Source organism: Myotis daubentonii, chromosome 1 (genome assembly GCF_963259705.1).
Source record: "Myotis daubentonii chromosome 1, mMyoDau2.1, whole genome shotgun sequence".
In the NCBI taxonomy this organism is placed as follows: domain Eukaryota; kingdom Metazoa; phylum Chordata; class Mammalia; order Chiroptera; family Vespertilionidae; genus Myotis; species Myotis daubentonii.
Genome location: NC_081840.1, coordinates 183,473,935 through 183,493,408, shown reverse-complemented (window position 1 = coordinate 183,493,408; position 19,474 = coordinate 183,473,935). Strand labels below are relative to the sequence as shown.

The 19,474-nt window shown below is 40.2% G+C and overlaps 2 protein-coding genes across 9 annotated transcripts in view; one reads left to right on the top strand and one right to left on the bottom strand.

Annotated features, from left to right (window-relative positions):
- Positions 1-19,474, bottom strand: part of CNOT6L (CCR4-NOT transcription complex subunit 6 like) — a 123,922-nt gene that overhangs the window by 22,621 nt on the left and 81,827 nt on the right. For 7 of the 8 annotated variants that reach the window (XM_059667732.1, XM_059667698.1, XM_059667713.1 and 4 more), the window contains 3 exons: positions 17,498-17,566; positions 12,489-12,646; positions 9,982-10,178 (listed from right to left, as the gene is read on the bottom strand). In XM_059667732.1, the coding sequence (XP_059523715.1) occupies positions 9,982-10,178; positions 12,489-12,646; positions 17,498-17,566 (424 nt within the window). The remainder of the gene's footprint in view (positions 1-9,981; positions 10,179-12,488; positions 12,647-17,497; positions 17,567-19,474) is intronic. The other variant, XM_059667705.1, reaches the window with a different exon arrangement.
- Positions 2,750-3,557, top strand: LOC132217472 (proteoglycan 4-like). The gene has a single exon (XM_059667777.1). It carries the CDS (start codon positions 2,787-2,789, stop codon positions 3,459-3,461), a length of 675 nt encoding a protein of 224 aa, XP_059523760.1. The 5' UTR covers positions 2,750-2,786; the 3' UTR covers positions 3,462-3,557.

Below are 19,474 nucleotides of genomic sequence, written 5' to 3'. Positions count from 1 at the left end.
AAACTGCTATTCTCATCTTTCCCTCTCTTTGATTTTAAACAAAGCAGGATCAGATCTGACTGCTAACCTCAGGAATAGCAAGAAATCCATTTAGGATTTCTGCAAATTGTGTATCTGGATGCAAGATCCCATTTCTTCTAAATGTTAAGTCTATAGGACAAAACTTATCTATATACCAGAGGCCCAGTGCACGAAATTCATGCACAGGTAGGGTTCCTAGGCCTGGCCAGCGAGCAGGGCCTTCCGGCTGCCAGCGGGGTCTTCCTTCGTTCTGTGCTGCCCACTGGTGGTCAGCACAGTCATAGTGAGCAATTGAACTCCTGGTCTCTTGGTCAAACTCCCGAGGGGACACTTTACATATTAGCCTTTTATATATATAGAAAATATAAAAACCTAAGCAACTGTTATGAACGGATGACTGGAATGACCAGTCCACCAGTCGCTATGACGCGTACCGACCACCAGGGGGCAGACGCTCAACACAGGAGTTTCCCCCTGGTGGTCAGTGTGCCTCCACAGCCAACCTCACGGGGCCCCTCCCCCTGGCCAGCCAGCCTCCCGATAGGCCTCGACTGCCGACCAGGCCGAGGGACCCCACTCGTGCATGAATTCGTTCACCAGGCCTCTAGTCTACAATAACAGTGTCTCCATACATACACATACATACATATGTGTGTATAGACACACACACACACGCACACACATGTGCACACACACATCCTATATAATAAAAGCCTAATATGCTAAGTGTCTGGCCAACCGATCGGACACTCAACCAATCAAAGTGTAATATGCTAATGATATGCTAAGACCGCACAACCGCTAAGACGTGCACTGACCACCAGGGGGCAGACAATCAACCAGTAGACCAGTCACTATGACATGCACTGACCACCAGGGGGCAGACGCTTCGACTGGTAATATACTAGAGGCACTGGGCAAAGGACAAAGCAACTGAGGTAAAGGACAAAGCAAAAGCATGTAACCAATCCAAACTTATTTTCTGGTATCTCTATGGATCTACCAAAAAAAAGAAAAGAAAACATGTTTATAATAATGACCAATAAATAATACCAAATCTTTAACATCTGAATCCCCAAAGATTAAATTAAACTAGAATGAATATGATTAAAGGAATATTTTATTGTATTCTAATTCCCTGAATATTGTTAATCTATGCCTTCACTTTTGCTAGGCTATATCCTACCCCCACAAAGAATGAGCTTTTTCTTCTAGCACTTTGCTAAAATAGTAATTATTATAGTTTCTATTTATTGTTACCAACTTTGTACCACTGTTTTTAAAGAAGGGGAAAAACTATCATCAATGAATATTAGGAATTATTAGGTACTCTGGTTTTAGAAGAATGAGACTTTAAGAACGAGTACAGTGACAAAATCCCTTCTACAGCTCATTTCTGACTGTTAGACTTGTTAACTATATAAGAAATTATCTTTCACATTAATATACAAATGAGGAAATAAGCCCAGAAAGGGTAAGGGAATCATTCAAGATCACACAGCAATATAAGTAAGAGAATGACCTAACTTCAAAATTGTCTTTTCTTTGTACAGTATTCTCTCTACAATCCAAAGAATAGAATAAAGGCAAGGTAGCACACTTTGTATTGAATTCCAAATAGTATAGTTTTAGCTAATATGACATCAACAAGTATTTGGTACTGTTTAAAAGAGGTAGAATGTAATAATGTATCATAACCCAAGTCTTTATCTGTTGCTGGATTTATGTTATTATGTAGGCAAAAAGAGTTGAAGAAGGAAAGAAATCCAAAAAATGCATCTTAGTGTTTCCTATGTATTTCATCTCTCAACTAATTCTCAGTATTTTTAAAAATTCAAGCATCAATTTTCAAATACTTAGTTGTTTCAAGTTTCCTAGATAGCAGATATAATTTTTAGTTCAAAATCTTAACTACTTATAGTAAAGTACCAAGGCATTTAAAAGTTTTCTCTCAAAACCATGAAGGGAATGATAAAAATTCTCTGCATTATCTTCCTTCAGAAAGAAATCCTATATAATAAAAGGGTAATATGCAAATAGACCGAACAGCAGAACAACCAACCAACCAATCAAAACGTAATATGCTAAAGATATGTTAAGGTTGCTCAACCGCTTGCTATGACATGCACTGACCACCAAGGGGCAGATAGTCAACTGGTTGACCAGTCGCTATGATGTGCACTGACCACCAGGGGGCAGATGCTCCGACCGGTAGGTTAGCTTCCTGCTAGGGTCCGGCTGATCGGGACTGAGTGAGATGGGCCGGACGCACCCTGGAGCCCTCCCGCGGTCCCTCCCCTGCCCGACTGTGCACCAGAGGAGTCCCTCAGCCTGGCCTGCACCCTCTCGCAATACGGGACCCCCTAAGGGGATGTTGGAGAGCTGGTTTCAGTCTGATCCCGCAGGCCACTCCCCTTGGAAGGGCGCCAGACGCAGGGCTCATGGCTGGTGAGTGCTGCTGCAGCAGTGTGAGCCTCTCCCAATCGGGACTGGTTGGGCGCGAGCCCGTGGCAGGCACAATGGAGCCGGGATGAGTGAGAGCAGCAGGCAGGAGCTGCAGGCAGTGTTGGACTGCGGGTTTCGGCCCAATCCCCGCAGGCCACCCAGCGGGGCCCCACCCATGCACGAATTCGTGCACAAGGCCTCTGGTAGGAAAAAAAAAAAAAAGATTATTCACTGCAGCTAGTCCTGAGGTCAGCAATGGCGTTGCTCGTCTGATTTCACTGCTTTTCTGGGCCTGGAGCTGAAATACAACTGAGGCCTAGATGCCATCTCTAAGAAGGAAAGAGCTCTCCTGTAAAGGCCACTGCTCCGAGTCCTTTGAAAGAGGGAGGGAGTGTGACTGTGACAACCAATGTAAGAAGTACGGCAAGTGCTGTTCCGATTACGATGATTTCTGTGAAGTAAAAGATAACAAGAAAGAAAATCCTAAGGAGAAACCTGCCCCGGAACCACCAGTGGTAGATGAAGCTGGAAGTGGATTGGATGAAGGTGATTGCAAGCCCACCACGACTCCTGACACGCCCACCACTCAAAGCACTAAAGTTACCACAACTTCCAAGGTTACAACAGTGACAACAGTTAGTCCTAAACCCAGCCCGTCACCGAAACCTGAAACATCCAAAGACACATCTTCAATAGCAAGTAAGGAGAAAACGGTTGAAACTAAAGAGACTTCTAAAACAACAAAAGAGACTTCAGCGAGTACATCAGAGAAGACGACTTCAGGTAAAGAGACACGAAGTGCAGAAAAAACATCTAAAGATTTGGAAGCCACATCAATTTCTGTTAAAACTACAACCGAAGCTAAAACTACAACCACATCTCTTACACCCACCACTCCTCAAATGCCTTCTCCCACCCCCCTCCCAGGAACCTACAACCACTCCCCAAAAGCCCGAGCCCACCACCCCCAAAAAGCCCAAGCCCACTACCCCTAAAAAGCCCGAGCCCACCACCCCCAAGGAGCCTGAACCCACCACCCCCAAAAAGCCCAAGCCCACTACCCCTAAAAAGCCCGAGCCCACCACCCCCAAGGAGCCTGAACCCACCACCCCCAAAAAGCCCGAGCCCACCACCCCCAAAAAGCCCAAGCCCACTACCCCTAAAAAGCCCGAGCCCACCACCCCCAAAAAGCCCGAGCCCACCACCCCCAAGAAGCCAGCTCCAACTTCTCCTGAGAGACCTCCAACCACCTCAGAGGCCTCTACTCCAGCTACCACCATGGAGCCTCCCACTCCTCCTGAGAACCCTGCTAGATCAACTCCCGAGTTTTCTGTAGATCCCACACCAAAGGCTCCTGAAGGGACCAAATCTGAAACAACCACCGCATCGAAGGATATGACAACAGAAAAAGACACACACACTACAACTGAAATTATAACTGCTACTTCTACAAGTACAACAAAAGAGACAGCAACTCCAACAGAAGACAAGACCACTGAATCCCGAACAAGTACAACCAAGCAGATGACATCTACCACAACCAAGGACACCGCATGGGCCAAAGTTACTCCTAAGGAAACAACTCCTGCACCTGAAGTGACGGCTGCAACAAAAAAGACAACTACAACTGAAGAGACTACAAATACATCTGAAGGCACAGTAACTACATCCAAAGTGACGACTGCTAAATCCCCAAAGCCAACCAAAGCACCCCAAATGCCCACCACCACCAAAAAGCCCAACACAACACCTAAAGTGACAAAACCAAAGCCTACACCATCTCCCCCAAAGACGACCACATCAACTGGGCCTATAATGAACCCTGCCTCTTCAGAGGAAGCCTTGCTCCAAACCACCACCAGCTCTGACCACGCTAGTAACTCAGAAATGGCTGAAGAACATCCAAAGAATGAAGATGCAAATGATGCTGAAGGAGAAAAACCTTATGTGATTCTCGGGCCCCCTGTGATAACTCCTCTAATTATCCCAGGAGCTGATTTCACAGTGAGAGGATCCGATCAAGGCATGGGCGTCAACCCCATGCTTTCAGATGAAACCAATTTATGCAATGGTAGGTCAGTAGATGGACTGACGACTCTGGCCAATGAATGGGACGTTGCATTTCGAGGTCATTACTCCTGGATGCTAAATCCACTCAGTCCACCAGCTCCTCCTGGTAGAATTACTGAAGTCTGGGGTTATTCCCTCTCCCATTGATACTGTTTTTACTAGGTGCAACTGTGACGGAAAAACTTTCTTCTTTAAGGGTTCTCAGTACTGGCGTTTCACCAATGATGTAAAAGATCCTGGGTATCCCAAACAAATTGTAAAAGGATTTGGAGGACTAAATGGAAAAATACTGGCAGCTCTTTCAATACCTAAATATAAGGAGAGACCTGAATCTGTGTATTTTTTCAAGGGAGGGGGGCAGAATTCAGAAGTATACTTATAGACAGGAACCCAACAGGAAGTGCCCTGGAAGAAGGCCTGCTCTGAATTATCCAGTGTACGGAGAAACGACACAGGTTAGGAGACTTCGCTTTGAATGGGCTATTGGATCTCAAACACACACCATCAGCTTTCAATATTCGCCGCCTGTCAGAGTCCTTTATCAAGACAAAGGTTTCCTCCACAATGAAGCCCAAATAAGTACACTGTGGAGAGGACTTCCCAATGTGGTTACCTCAGCTATATCCCTGCCCAACATCAGAAAACCCGATGGCTATGATTACTATGCTTTTTCTAGGGATCAAGCCTATAACTTGAATGTGCCCAGCAGAACAGCAAGAGCCATTACTACTCGTTCTGGGAAGACCGTATCCAATGTCTGGTACAACTGTCCTTAGACCAGTGGGCAAAGGAACAGACAAAACAATGATAAAATCTGACACTAAAATACCTTTTATTAATAAAGAATGTTGAGATAAGCATACCAATTTAAAAAAATAAAATAAAATAAATAAAAAAAGAGCTTGATATTAGAGATCAGAATGTTATCAGTACTTTTTAAAAATATTATGGTGTTTCAAGCAAATCTGTGTAGGAGTGTAAGTAACAAATATCAAATTCAAGGCTATTTTTCCAATTGAAGTAACCTTATATGAAGTACAAGTAATATCCGAAGCTTAAATAAGAAGCCTAAAGATTCTATTTAGTATGGTGATTAAAAGCACTGACTATGAAGCCAGACTACTTTCAGTGCCTTGTTTTCTTCATCTATTAAAATGAGGAAATACCATTCAGAAAGAATACATGCACCCCTATATTCACATAAGTGTTATTTATAACTAGGGGCCCGGTGCACGAAATTCGTGCACTGGGTGTGTGTGGGGGGGGAGTGTCCCTCAGCCCAGCCTGCCCCCTCTCACATACTGGGAGCCCTCAGGCATTGACCCCCATCACCCTCCAATCGCAGGATCGGCCCCTTGCCCAGGCCTGACGCCTCTGGCTGAGGCGTCCGGCCCGGGCAGCGGGGACCCGCAGCTGCAGCGGCCCCGCGATCGTGGGCTCCGCTTTAGGCCCAGGCAAGGGACCCCTAGCTCCCGGGACTGCCAGCTTCGACCGTGCCCAGCTCCCATCGCTGGCTCCACCCCTACTTCCTGCTATCACTGGCCAGGGCGCAAAAGGCACCTGATTCTCCGATCATGGCTGGGGGGCAGGGCCAAGGCGGCCCCAGGGCCGCCTTTGCCCTGCCCCCCAGCTCTTAGCTCTCCCCTGGGTTTCCGATCACTGTCAGTGGCAGGGGGCTTCTTCCTGCTTTCCCTTTCGCCTCCCTGCATTGTGCCTACGTATGCAAATTAACCGCCATCTTAGTTGGCAGTTAACTGCCAATCTTAGTTGGCAGTTAATTTGCATATAGCCCTGATTAGCCAATGAAAAGGGTAGCTTGTATGCCAATTACCATTTTTCTCTTTTATTAGTGTTGATAGCTAAGGTCTGGAAACAGCCCAAGTACCAATCAGTAGACGACTGGATAAAAAAGCTGTGGTACATTTACATCATGGAATACTATGCAGCAGTAAAAAAGAAGGATCTCTTACCCTTTGAAATAGCATGGAAGGACCTGGAGAGTATCATGCTAAGTGAAATAAGCCAGTCAGAGAAAGACAAGTATCACATGATCTCACTCATATGTAGAATTGAATAAACAAAATAAAATGATGAACAAAATAGATCCAGAGACATGGAAGCATGCACCAGATTGACGAATGTCAGAGGGAAGGTGGGGGAAGGGTTGTGGGTGGGAGGTAATCAACCAAAGACTTTGAATGCATATATGCATAACCCATGAACACAGACAATAGGGTGCTGAAGGCCTGAGGCGGGGAGGAGCAGATCAGTGGGGGAAAAGAGGAGCACATCTGTAAAACTTTTAACAATAAAGATAAACTTTAAAAAAAAATTTTTTTATTCTTGAAAGTATTACATAAGTCTCCTTTTTCTCCCTGATGACCTCTCCCTAGATGCTCCCCACTGCCTAGCACATGCCCGTACCCCCCTATGGCCTGTGTCCATTGGCTATGCCCATATGCATGCATACAAGTCCTTTGATTGATCTTACCACCCACCTCCCCTGCCTTCCTTCCCTCTTAGGTTGGACAATCTGTTCGGTGCTTCTATGACTCTGGCTCTATTTTTGTTCATCAGCTTATGTTGTACATTATATTCCGCAAATGAGTGAGATGGTGTGATATTTATCTTTCTCCGACTGGCTTATTTTGCTTAGCATAATGCTTTCCAGGTCCATCCATGCGGTTGCAAATGGTAAGAGTTCCTTCTTTTTTATAGCAGCGTAGTATTCCATTGTGTAGATGTACCACAGGTTTTTAATCCACTCATCTACTGATGGGCACTTAGGCTGTTTCAAAATCTTAGCTATTGTAAATTGTGCTGCTATGAACATAGGGGTGCATATATCCTTTCTGATTTCTTGGGATATATTTCTAGAAGTGGGATTACTGGATCGAATGGGAGTTTCATTTTTAATTTTTTGAGGAAACTCAATACAGTTTTGCACAGTGGCTACACCAGTCTACATTCCTACCAGCAAGCAGTGCACAAGGGTTCCTTTTTCTCCACATCTTCGCCTGCATTTGTCACTTGTTGATTTATTGATGATAACCATTCTGACAGGTTTGAGGTGGTACCTCATAACTTTTTTAAAATGGGGAACTACCTCTATTCCTACCTCTGAGGATTGATTTAAAAATTAAATAAGATAATCCATATTAATAAAAGGCCTGAAATATAAATATTATAAAAGTAATTGCTATGGTTATTCTAAAATTCATTTTAAAATAATCACCTACCCTGGCTGGTGTGGATCAGTGGTTGAGTGTTTACCCATGAACCAAGAGGTCACTGGTTTGATTCCCAGTCAGGGCACATGCCTGGATTGTGGGCTTAATCTCCAGTAGGGGGCATGCAGGAGGCAGCTGACTGAAGATATTTCTCACTCATCAATGTTTCTATCTCTCTATCCCTCTCCCTTCCTCTCTAAAAATTAATAAAACATTATAAATAAATAAATCACCTAAAAGAATTTCATATATTCTGACCTCAGATATTATAGGGCTGTGTACTAATTGTTAACTAAAATGAGAATATCTCTATTAAAAATTCACAGGAAAGTAGGTTCAAATTAATTAAAAGTAGGCCAAATATCTTTCAAATTCACTTAATTCATTTACTTAAAATAACATTCTGGTAATATGCCTACATTAATAAACATTTAACCAGCTTTGTTATAATAGGTATTAAACAGGAATATAGTCATAAGCATGTATATGCTTATTCTTTAAGTAGATTCTCTAATGTAGCAAACCCAAATTATTATCCATGAGATTCAATCTCTATCAGATTTCACATATTTCAGTCTTCTATTGAAGGTCCTTTCTAATTTTCCACTCTAAAATTGGCAGCCTTTATGAGGCAAAAATATTCTCTTTTCCTCATGATGATAACCAAAGAATCTGCCTCTAACCATATAGTTACTCAGCCAACACTCAAGAGGCACCTTCTGACCATGTTACAGCTCCTCACCCTCAAGAAGGAAATACAATTCTAAATCCAATGCACACAACATAATAAACCCAGTAATAGAGAAATACTACTAATATTACAAAGGACTACAGAAACAGGAAAATATAATAAAAATATGTCCAGGGCACTTAATCATTTCAAAGGAGATCATTCACTACCCATTCATTACCTCATTTAATTATTTTAACTACCCCTGAAGTAAGCATGAATACCGTTTTCCAGATTAAACTCAAGAATATTAAAGCAAAGAGGCTTCTACAAGATCATTTATGTATTTTAATAATTAGCAGACTCATAACATTCTCATTATGACTGTACAGTAACCAGCTATATTAACAGCCCCCCAAAAAACATGGGTGATGTTTTCTTTATATCTGATGACTACTTTCTACTATCCTGTCCTAATTAATTGTCTAACTCCCCACCTCTATAAGCTCTGTGCTTTTCTGCCTTGCCTTATCTTAATGCATATTTCTTTTCTACCATATATATACACACACATATACACATATATACACACTAGAGGCCCAGCTCACGAAATCGCGCAAGACCCAGACCCAGCGCGACGAGGGACCCACCATCAAGTCCTGGTGCTGCAGGACCCATCAATGCACCTCCTGGTCACCGGTCTTTGGTCATTATGGCGTTATGACCACTGGGTTTTTATTATATAGATTATGTTGTGATTTTCTTTTTATTTTTTAAATTGTTATTATAAATTTTTTGTTAATCCTTACCCAAGGATATTTTTCCATTGATTTTTTTAGAGAGTGGAAGAGAGAGGGAAAGACAGAGAGAAACATCAATGTGAGAGAAACACATCAATTGATTGCCTCCTGCAAGAGCTCCAACCAAAGCCTGGGCTGGGGAGGAACCTACAATCGAGGTACATGCCCTTGACCAGAATCAAACCCGGGACCCTTCAGTCCGCAGGCTGACGCTTTATCCATTGAGCCAAATCGGCCAGGGCTATTGTGGTTTTCTTACATGCTTACCTTTTCCTACTAGAGTAGAGCTTTGAGTGTGATTAGTAACTGTATTGTCTATTTGTGACTACCACAGTACTTGTCACAAAGCAAATGTTCAGTATTCATTTAGTAAATAACTGATTAAATAAATGTCTGAAATGTTTTTAAAAAAAGATGAAAAGGTTCATACAATGAATGATTCTGAAAAAGGCCATATATTAAAAAAAAAAAAAAATCACGGAAGAAAATAAAAACTTATTTCTAATCTTAAAAGCCACTAAATTACTTTTTTCACACCAAAACTAATATTTTACTTCATGAAAATATAATTGGAAATATGATTATAACACTATATTCAAGTATATGAATTTACTTAAAATTTAATTTTTATATCACTTGCTTTCTAGCTTTTTATTTATTTTATAGGTCAAACCAAAAACAATTTCAAATGTGCAGTAATTAAAGGAGTAATTTTACACTATTATGCTTTGTTTCCTTAACTCACTTTTCTGTTTTGAAGAATACTGCACAACCGTCCACATGCTTTCTCTCCTGCTCAGACATGATTTTGGCACGTGACTTTGGAGAAAAAAAACCATCATATCCACGCTCCTTCAATGCTGGCAGAAAGAGAGTGAAGTATTGCTCTGTTTCCACTTCCTGAGATGAAAGAAAAGTTATCATCGACATGACAGGAAAACTCTGATAAAGGTATAAAAATGTTCAGCATTATGAATAAGATGTGACTAAGTTAAAATAATTCACATAACAAATATTATCTATCTTACCTTACTCCTAACAGCTGCCAGTTGACAATGGCAGCTTTTTAAACCTGAAAGAACCAAATGTTATATGATTTTCTCATGCTCACACAGCTAGTGGGTCCCAAGCCTCTTGACTCCCAATATAGAGTTCATTCCACTATTTTTCACTTTCTCACAACTGGTAATTAAACAAAGAATGTTGATCATATCATAGATTAAGTGGTAGGAAATAATAAATTTTATATATAAAAAAGTATTTTAAAAAATTTATTTTATCTTTCTCAACTGTAGTGAAAAGCATTAATACCCGAGAGTAAGAAGCTTAAGATTTATCAATAAAAAATTGTACTTTAAGGAATTTATCAATAAGAAATTGTACTTTAAGGAATTAACAGAGACCTGAATCTAATGGTCTCTGTTAATTTAGTAATTATTGGGTTAAATTATTTTATTTTTTATCCACAAAATGTTTTTAACAAATCCTTCCAAATGACAAAATCAAGTTTGAAGATAAGATTTATGAATGATAATGCTCATAACATGCCTAAATGTCCAACAGTAGGGAAAACGATAAATCAATTAATGTATATTCATATAAATAATTCTGAAAAATTTTAGTAATATAAAGTGCATTACGGGCAATAAATAAAAAAGAAAATATGTCAATAGTGTAATATCAACTTTATTTTTAAAATATACCTACAAATAAATTAATAAGTGAAATAAAAATGTATACAAGAAACACTTCAGAAGTTTTAACACAGCAACTATCTTTGGGATATGAGATTACATGTTTTCTTCCATCATTCTTTATATTTTTTCAAAATTTCCAACTTCTCTAGAATTAACACTTTATAAAGTAGTATTACTTTTATAATAATAAGTGTTTGGGCATATAGTTGTATCTGACCTACATTTGAAAAATTCATTCTTAACATATTCAGCCATGTCTACTCCCTAGAGCAGATTTCAGAATAATGGTGTTAATTTTTAAAATTTTTGTTTCTGATACTATAACATTTCTTGCTTTAATTAAATTTATTAGGGTGACACTGGTATGAAAACTTTTATATTATGGTATTTTTATCCTTCAAACTAAACTTTTCTAGTGTGAGGCTATTGTTACTACATATACAAAATGGAGACAATTAAGTAATAAGACTGATTCTGTTTGCCTCCTCCTCCCCGCAAATCTGTGTCAGTTCTCAGTGATGAGAAGGAAATTTAATTTTTGAAGATATTTCTTATTATTCTCCAGGAAGTCATACAAACCATGGACAACATAATAATTTCTTCTCAGGCTATCCTGAAAAGAAGGTGTGGAACTATAATATTTAACATTTTAAGACACCTTTAAAGTATTTAATATGCTTTGAAAGCTGCTAAAAAAAATTTACCTAAAAACTTTTTTGGCTACTCATTAGCTAAATGTTGAAAAAAAGCAATAAAATGTGTATTTCAATGGAAATGTGCTTCTCCAGTTAAATTTATTATAATGAAGTGTTATAAAACAGAAGAAATATAAATTTCAGAGGTGGTTTTTAAAATAAGACAAAATTGCATGATTGATGGTACATTTTTTTTTGTTGTTAATCCTCATCTGAGGATATTTTTTCCATTGATTTTTTGAGAGAGTGGAGGGAAGGAGGGAGGGGGAGAGAGAGTGAGAGAAACTTTGATGTGAAGAGAGCACATTGGTCAGTTGCCTCTCTCTTGTGCCCCCACGGGGACAGGGATCCTGCAACCCAGGTATGTGCCCTTGACCAGGAGTCAAACCCATGCCCCCTTGGTCCTCAGGCCAACACTCTAACCACTTAGCAAAACCGGCCAGGGCTATAATACAATATTTTTAAATGTTTAAAATGTTTATTAGCAAGGAACAATAGTGGGTAAGCAATTTTCTTTTAAAATTAAAAGTCGAATTTATATTCCTAAAAGACACAAATCTTCTGCAGTTTTCTCTTTTGGCAATACCAATAATTTACGGATGAGATGATTGTTAACATGAATAATGCAAGAGATTATTTTCACTTAAGATAATAAATAAGTATAAATGGATGCTGTACTTAGCAAAATAGTTTCACTGTGGAAATGTCTTGGGTTCTTATTAAAATTGTCCATTTTCTTTAAGGACAGAAAACAATTCCCTTTGAGTTTTGCTTTGAAAACAGGATCTCTCCCAGAAGTAAGATCTATTATTTTTAAGTTCACCTTTAACTTAAAGACAATTCAATTTCTATTGTGTTACCTGAAGACTAATGATATCTGCGTCACAGTTAACAATTTCTTCCATAATTCCCTTTTTCCTGTATTCCCAGTTTAATGCCCAGGATGGGCAATAGCCATATAGCTGCCGGGTGGCGTATTTATCACATAACACATTGTAACACATAACCGTGAATGATGCTAAGAAGTGAGAGAAAAAAAAACAACAGACAAAAGGGAGAAAATTAGTCAACTTTATCTAAAGTACTTATCATGTGCACAAGCACACAGGGCACACAAACATACTCAAAATATCATCATTATGAAATGCTTTGGGCAAGAATACATTAAATGGTATCTACTAAAGCTTCACCGAAGTCAATCACACCAAAGCAACTTTACTAGAATTAAACTAACAGTTCATATTTGAAATTTTTAGAAAATTTATTTTAATACAAATTAAAATTTTAAATAAGAATGATTTTTGCACAGAATTTGAGTAAAGCTTTTCTATATAAATTAAACAAAAGTAATTTTTAGTTTCTTTCTCATCAAAAGGCTCTAATTTCATTAATTTTTAATAAAATATCCATACTTAATACTTCAGTGGACCTTTTACTGCTCTCACTGCTCTGAGCAAGAATATGCACTAAGAAAGTTTAGTTATAAGAGAATCCTTTTTGCCAAGTTATATGTTCACTGCTGAAATTAAATTCTCATGTTATAATGCCCTTGAACTATGAAAGGACTGTGAGCACACTAATAGTTGAGAGAACATGGTTTGTAATCTTACTACTCAAAAGTGTGCTCTAAGGAAAAGGCTTAAGCTACCTTAGAAATGCAGAATCTTTAGTTCCACAAAAACCTATTGAATGAAAACCTGCAATTTAACAAAATGTTCAGGTGATTCATATGACATGCATAGTTTGAAAAGCCCTGATTTTTACCAGTAATTCTTTATCCTAGCTGCCCATTAGAATCAGTCTGAAGAGCTTTAAGAACAAACAAACAGCTGACGCCCAAGGCCCTAACTCCAGACAAATTACGTCTGTATATTAGGGTCTGGGTATTTATATTTATAAAAACTATCCCAAGTGATTAGAATGGGCAGACACAGTTGAGAATCACATCCTATATAATCAAAGGCTAATATGCAAATCGACTGAACGGTGGAACGACTGGTCACTATGATGCGCACTGACCACCAGGGGGGCAGGCACTCAACGCAGGAGCTGCCCCCTGGTGGTCAGTGTGCTACCACAGTGTGCTACCACTCAGCCATAGGCCAGGTTCACAGCTAGTGAGTGCAGCAGGGTGGCGGGAGAGGCTCCACAGCAGAGCTAAGGACACCTTGGTGGACATCCCCCGAGGGGTCCCGGACTGCAAGAGGGTGCAGGCCGGGCTGAGGGGCCCCTTACCTCCCCGCCCCCTGAGTGCATGAATGTTGTGTACTGTGTCTCTAAGTATTTAAATAAAAGATGAGAAATCCAAGTAATAAAGTAACACTAGATTGAAGTTGGTTCAGATTCAAATAATGGTAAAAGAATTAAGAGAAACTTAGTTCAGTGCTCCCCTGGGGATCTCAACTGGTGGCAATTTTGTATACTGCTACCTTTTGCACTATTTGGTAATTATTCTATGATAGTTTAACATTTATAATTTTTTGGCTATAAATCACACTTAACCATCATTCGTTATTATACACATCTCCCTATGCACCAAAAGTAAAAGGCATTTTTAATATCTTTTTTTAGCATTCAGATTCTACTCAGGGAAGCATACATCTCGAGAAAAAAAAAAAAATCTATACCAGTTTTCAATAAGGAAAACCCCAAAACACATTACTGTGGGAGTTCAATACTAGTGAAAATTTCTTTCTGTTGTCCTTTTTCTAATGGAAATGTATGTATGCAATATTAGAAAACGTTTTCTTCAAGATTATGTTCACTCATACTAGAAAAAGGATTGCTTTAAATAGCTAGAAAATGGTGTTTTTAATACCAGAAAGAAACAAATTAATTGCACATTAGGGAGGGCTAAACATAAAATAAACCTGCCTAACTTAAGGTTTGTAGAAAACCTTAGGTATTCTTTTTTTCAAACCATCAATGTATATCCTGATAATAGAAATGTTATTCGTGATAACAGTGACACAATGCCTCTTGGGTCAGGCTGATACTGTGGCTCTAGACCAGTGATGGCGAACCTTTTGAGCTCGGCATGTCAGCATTTTGAAAAACCCTAACTTAACTCTGGTGCTGTGTCACATATAGAAATTTTTTGATATCTGCAACCATAGTAAAACAAAGACTTATATTTTTGATATTTATTTTATATATTTAAGTGCCATTTAACAAAGAAAAATCAACCAAAAAAATGAGTTCGCGTGTCACCTCTGACACGGGTGTCATAGGTTCGCCATCACTGCTCTAGACAGTGCTGGTTTCAACATTACTTCTGAAAGACAGAAATAAATTGTATATGATAATATTTCTCAGCGTTATTAAAATGCAAATAGAACCATGAAGATGTTATTCTGCCCACATTTCCCAATATCAAAGCAAATGACTTTTTCTGAATCCTCTTATTTAAAAACGTAAAAAAACACCTCACAAACAGAAGGGCTTAAAAAGTACACGATAAACTATGATTTACCCATTAAAAATTATTGAAGCATGCGTATTAAGTGCTTGTTTTAATCTTCACATTAAAACAGTAAAATTCTTATTTAATTTTATAATGAAACTAGAGGCCTGGTGCACAAAAATTTGTGCACTCGTGGGGGAGGGGGGTCCCTCAGCCTGGCCTGTGCCCTCTTGCAGTCTGGGACCCCTAGGGAGATAATGACCTGCTGGCTTAGGCCCGCTCCCGGGTGGCAGGGGGCAGGCCCAATCCCTAGGTGCAGTCCCTGGTCGGGCTCAGAGCAGGGCCGATTGGGGAGTTGGGGCGCCGCCCCCTGTCATGCACAGAGCAGGGCGGATCGGGAGGTTGCAATGCCACCCTCAGTCACGCTCAGGGTAGGGCCAATTGGGGGGTTGGGGCACCACCCCCTGTCACACTCAAGGCAGGGTCGATGGGGAGGTTGCGGCGCCACCCCCTGTCACACACAGAGCAGGGCCAATCATGGGGTTGGGGCGCTGCCCCCTGTCACTCACAGAGCAGGGCCCATCAGGGGGGTTGGGGCTCCGTACCTTGTGATGCACAGAGCAGGGCCCATCAGGGGGTTAAGGAGGTCCCCCCTGTCACTCACAGAGTAGGGCGGATAGGGGAGTTGGGGCACCGCATCCTGTCACACACAGAGCAGGGCGGATCAGGGGGTTGGGGCGCCGCACCCTGTCACACTCAGGGCAGGGCCGATGGGGAGGTTATGGCTCTACCCCGTCACACACAGAGCAGGGCTCATGGGGGGCGCGGGGGTTGGGGCGCCACACCCTGTCACACACAGAGCAGGGCAGATCGGAGGGTTGGGGCGCCGCACCCTATCACACACAGAGCCACAGGGTGATCAGGGGGTTGGGGAGCTCCCCCCTATCAGGCACAGAGCAGGGCGATCAGGGGGTTTGGGCGCTGCCCCCATCACGCTGATCCCGGTGCCAGGAGGCCTCGCTGCTCCGCTGATCCCGGTGCTGGGAGGCATATTACCCTTTTACTATATAGGATAGAGGCCTGGTGCACGGGTGGGTGCCGGCTGGTTTGCCCTGAAGGGTGTCCTGGATCAGGGTGGGGGTCCCCACTGGGGTGCCTGGCCAGTCTGGGTGAGGGGCTGATGGCTGTTTGCAGCTGGTCACACACCCTTCAGGGTGAGGGTCCCCACTGGGGTGCCTGGCCAGTCTGGGTGAGGGGCTGAGGGCTGTTTTCAGGCTGGCAGGTGACTAAAGCTCCCAACCGCTCCTTTTTTCCTTTTCTTTTTTTTTTTTTATTCTGGGCCAGCTTTAGCTCTGAGGCTTGGCTCCAGCTCTTAGGCCTCGGCTGCTGAAAGCAGGTTTCTGGTTTGTTTGGGTTCTATAATCGAAACACTGTTTCATCTCCAGCTCTGAGATCCCAGCTGGCTGAAAGCAGGTTTCTGGGGTTTTGTTTAGCTTCTATATTTGTAACAATGTTTCAAACTGCAAGCTCAGAGGCCGGCAGGGCAGGCGGGGAACGGGGTTTTGTTTAGCTTCTATATTTGTAACAATGTTTCAAACTGCAAGCTCAGAGGCCGGCAGGGCAGGCGGGGAACGTTGGCTTCCTCCGTCACTGAAGCAAGCAAGCCTCATGTTCGCTTCAAGCTGCCTGGCTGCCGGCCGCCATCTTGGCTGGCAGTTAATTTGCATATCGCCCTGATTAGCCAATGGGAAGGGTAGCGGAGGTATGGCTAATTACCATGTTTCTCTTTTATGAGATAGGATTAGATACCATAAAAACCACTATACTTGTGATTAAAAAGAAGGCATTGGGAGAAATACCAATTCACAACTTATTTTAAGTAGAATTCCCATTCATAAAATGTCTAATGAGAAGTAAAGAGCCCTATAAATGATGTCAAATCAATATTGGTCTCCACAAAGAGACAAAGGTTTATATTTTTTACATTCATGAAGTACAAGAAGTGCTAAACCATATCCTTAAATTGCTCAAATGCTCACACTATGCCATTTCTACACCACTGACTTCATATCATATTTTGTTTCTAATATAGCAAATATAGACTCAATCTAAATTATTTTTTCACAACTGTTACCAGTCTACCTGTTCAAGAAAGATTAAGTACCTAAGTAGGTTTAAATTTTACAGAAGAAAATTCATTATTACTCATTTTCCTTACATCTCCCAATATGCTGTGAAGATGCTAGTTGGAAGGCTGTAGTACAAGGAATCACTTTAAAACTAAGAGTTACATCACTGTGAAAGAAAGCTTCTTGTACATAAGCATTAGTGTGGATTTTTAAGTCTATCTATCAGCATTTTTATACTCACCTAATATAAAATGAAGGCCTGTTCATTTTATCACACTGCCCAAATGGCATTTCAAGTATTTCTGGGAAAAGTCAAGGAAGAATAAAAACTACTTACCTGATGGCAGAATTTGGTCTCGTTCTTTTAATGTAATCCATGGCCTCGGAGGAAGCTGCTCTGGATGAACTGGAAATAAAATTTTTCTAACGTAAGTTAATTTCAGATGTTTCTAAAATCAGTATCATTTACGTTATAATGCCAAATCAACTTTTCTTCTCTTCAGCTGTAATGAACCAAAAGCCTACTTAAAAACATACTGAAATATAGTAAAAATTTAGAAGCTAAAGGAAGTTTAGGAAGAGCTATGCAGAAAACATATAACTAATATACAAAAAAGCATATCAGGAAACTCACTGGCAATTCCACTTACATAGTACTTATGAAAAGTACCTATTTAAAAATTTAACCAGGTTCTTATGTCTTAATTACACATTGACTCAGCCTTGTTCTCTGCAGGGAAATCAAAGCTATGTAGAGTTCCAATATATTGATGAACTAAAATATTCAAATCTCTTTAAAATAGAAAAAAACACATATCAATGTATAATAAAATTAATACATTTTCTAATGGGGCTTTCATTTCCTAATTTAAATCTTTCTTTTATAATGTCTATGCAAAGCAAGAGATTAGAACTAGGTTGTACAGAAAAAAGAAAGGCATTGGTTATAGTGCTCAGATATAGTTATCGATACCATGGAACTAAATACTACCCAACAATCAGATGAAAGAAAATTCACTAAGTTAAAATTTTTTCCTTTTTTAAAAAAAATATTTTGATTGATTTCAGAGAGTAAGGGAGAAGGAAAGAGAGACAGAAACATCAATGATGACAGAGAATCATTTATCAGCTGCCTTGAGCCCGCAACCCAGGCATGTGCCCTGATGGGGAACTGAACCATGACCACTTGGTTCATAGGTCGATGCTCAACCAGTGAGCCACACTGGCTGGGCACTAAGTTAAGATTTAACTACCCACCTTTCTTCTTCCTTTTAAAAACATTTTCAATTACACAACAATTTGATGCAAGTTATTTGCCCAGGTTATTTAGTGGCTGAGAAATGTATTCCTTTAAAACAAATATACACCATCTCCATTCAGCCACAAAAATTTTCATGCAAATACCTTAAAAAATGTCAGTTTACTAACCATACTTGTGTCAAAACTTTATCTAAAGGATGCCTGTTTTAGCATCTTTACTTTTCAAAAAATGGAATTGCCATTACTTTGTATATTCCATATAGTGCCAGGAAAGGGATGAATGTTATTATCCAGAGGTGCAGTACATGAAATTTGCGCACTGGTAGGGTCCCTAGCAGGGCCTCCCTCCCTTCCCCCTGGCCTGCCCCGCCCCCCTGGCCGAACTCCCGGAAGAACTCCTGGTCGAGGGGACAATTTGCATACTACACTTTTATTATATAGGACAAGCAAACCATTCAGCTAGTTCAACACACTGAAATGTGAAAAATAATCATGCCTGCTAGGAGTGTCATGTCAAAATCATGGCAACTATCTCAAAAACGAAAGCCCGATATACAAATACACTGAAGGTACACAAGACACTTTCTAGCTATTAAGATCCTTAGCAAGCGGTTAAAAATGTATAAATCAAGAAAATTCTCAAAACAAAATAAGTAAGGTGATGTCAACATTTTGGTGCTTCCCAAATCTTAAAATAATACAGTTAACTACTACATCACTATAAGTAAAATGCATAGTGTTCACTAAAAATATCCGAAGAGCTAACAACACAGGAAAAGATGATATCATCAGTAATTAGAAAGCAGAAAAAGATAAGATAGCATGTTTTTATCCAGGTTAACAAAAAAACTTAATTTTACTAATATCCATGGGTGATGATATATGGTGAAACACATAATTACATGTACAACTGATAGGAATAAAAACTGGTACAGCTATCTGGGAAGACTAAGTGAATCATCTTTTAAAATTTAAAACATCCATGTCCCTGTGAAAAAAAATTCTATTTCCTGGGATCAGTCCTATCTGCATAAAGCAGTATTCAAATAGATAT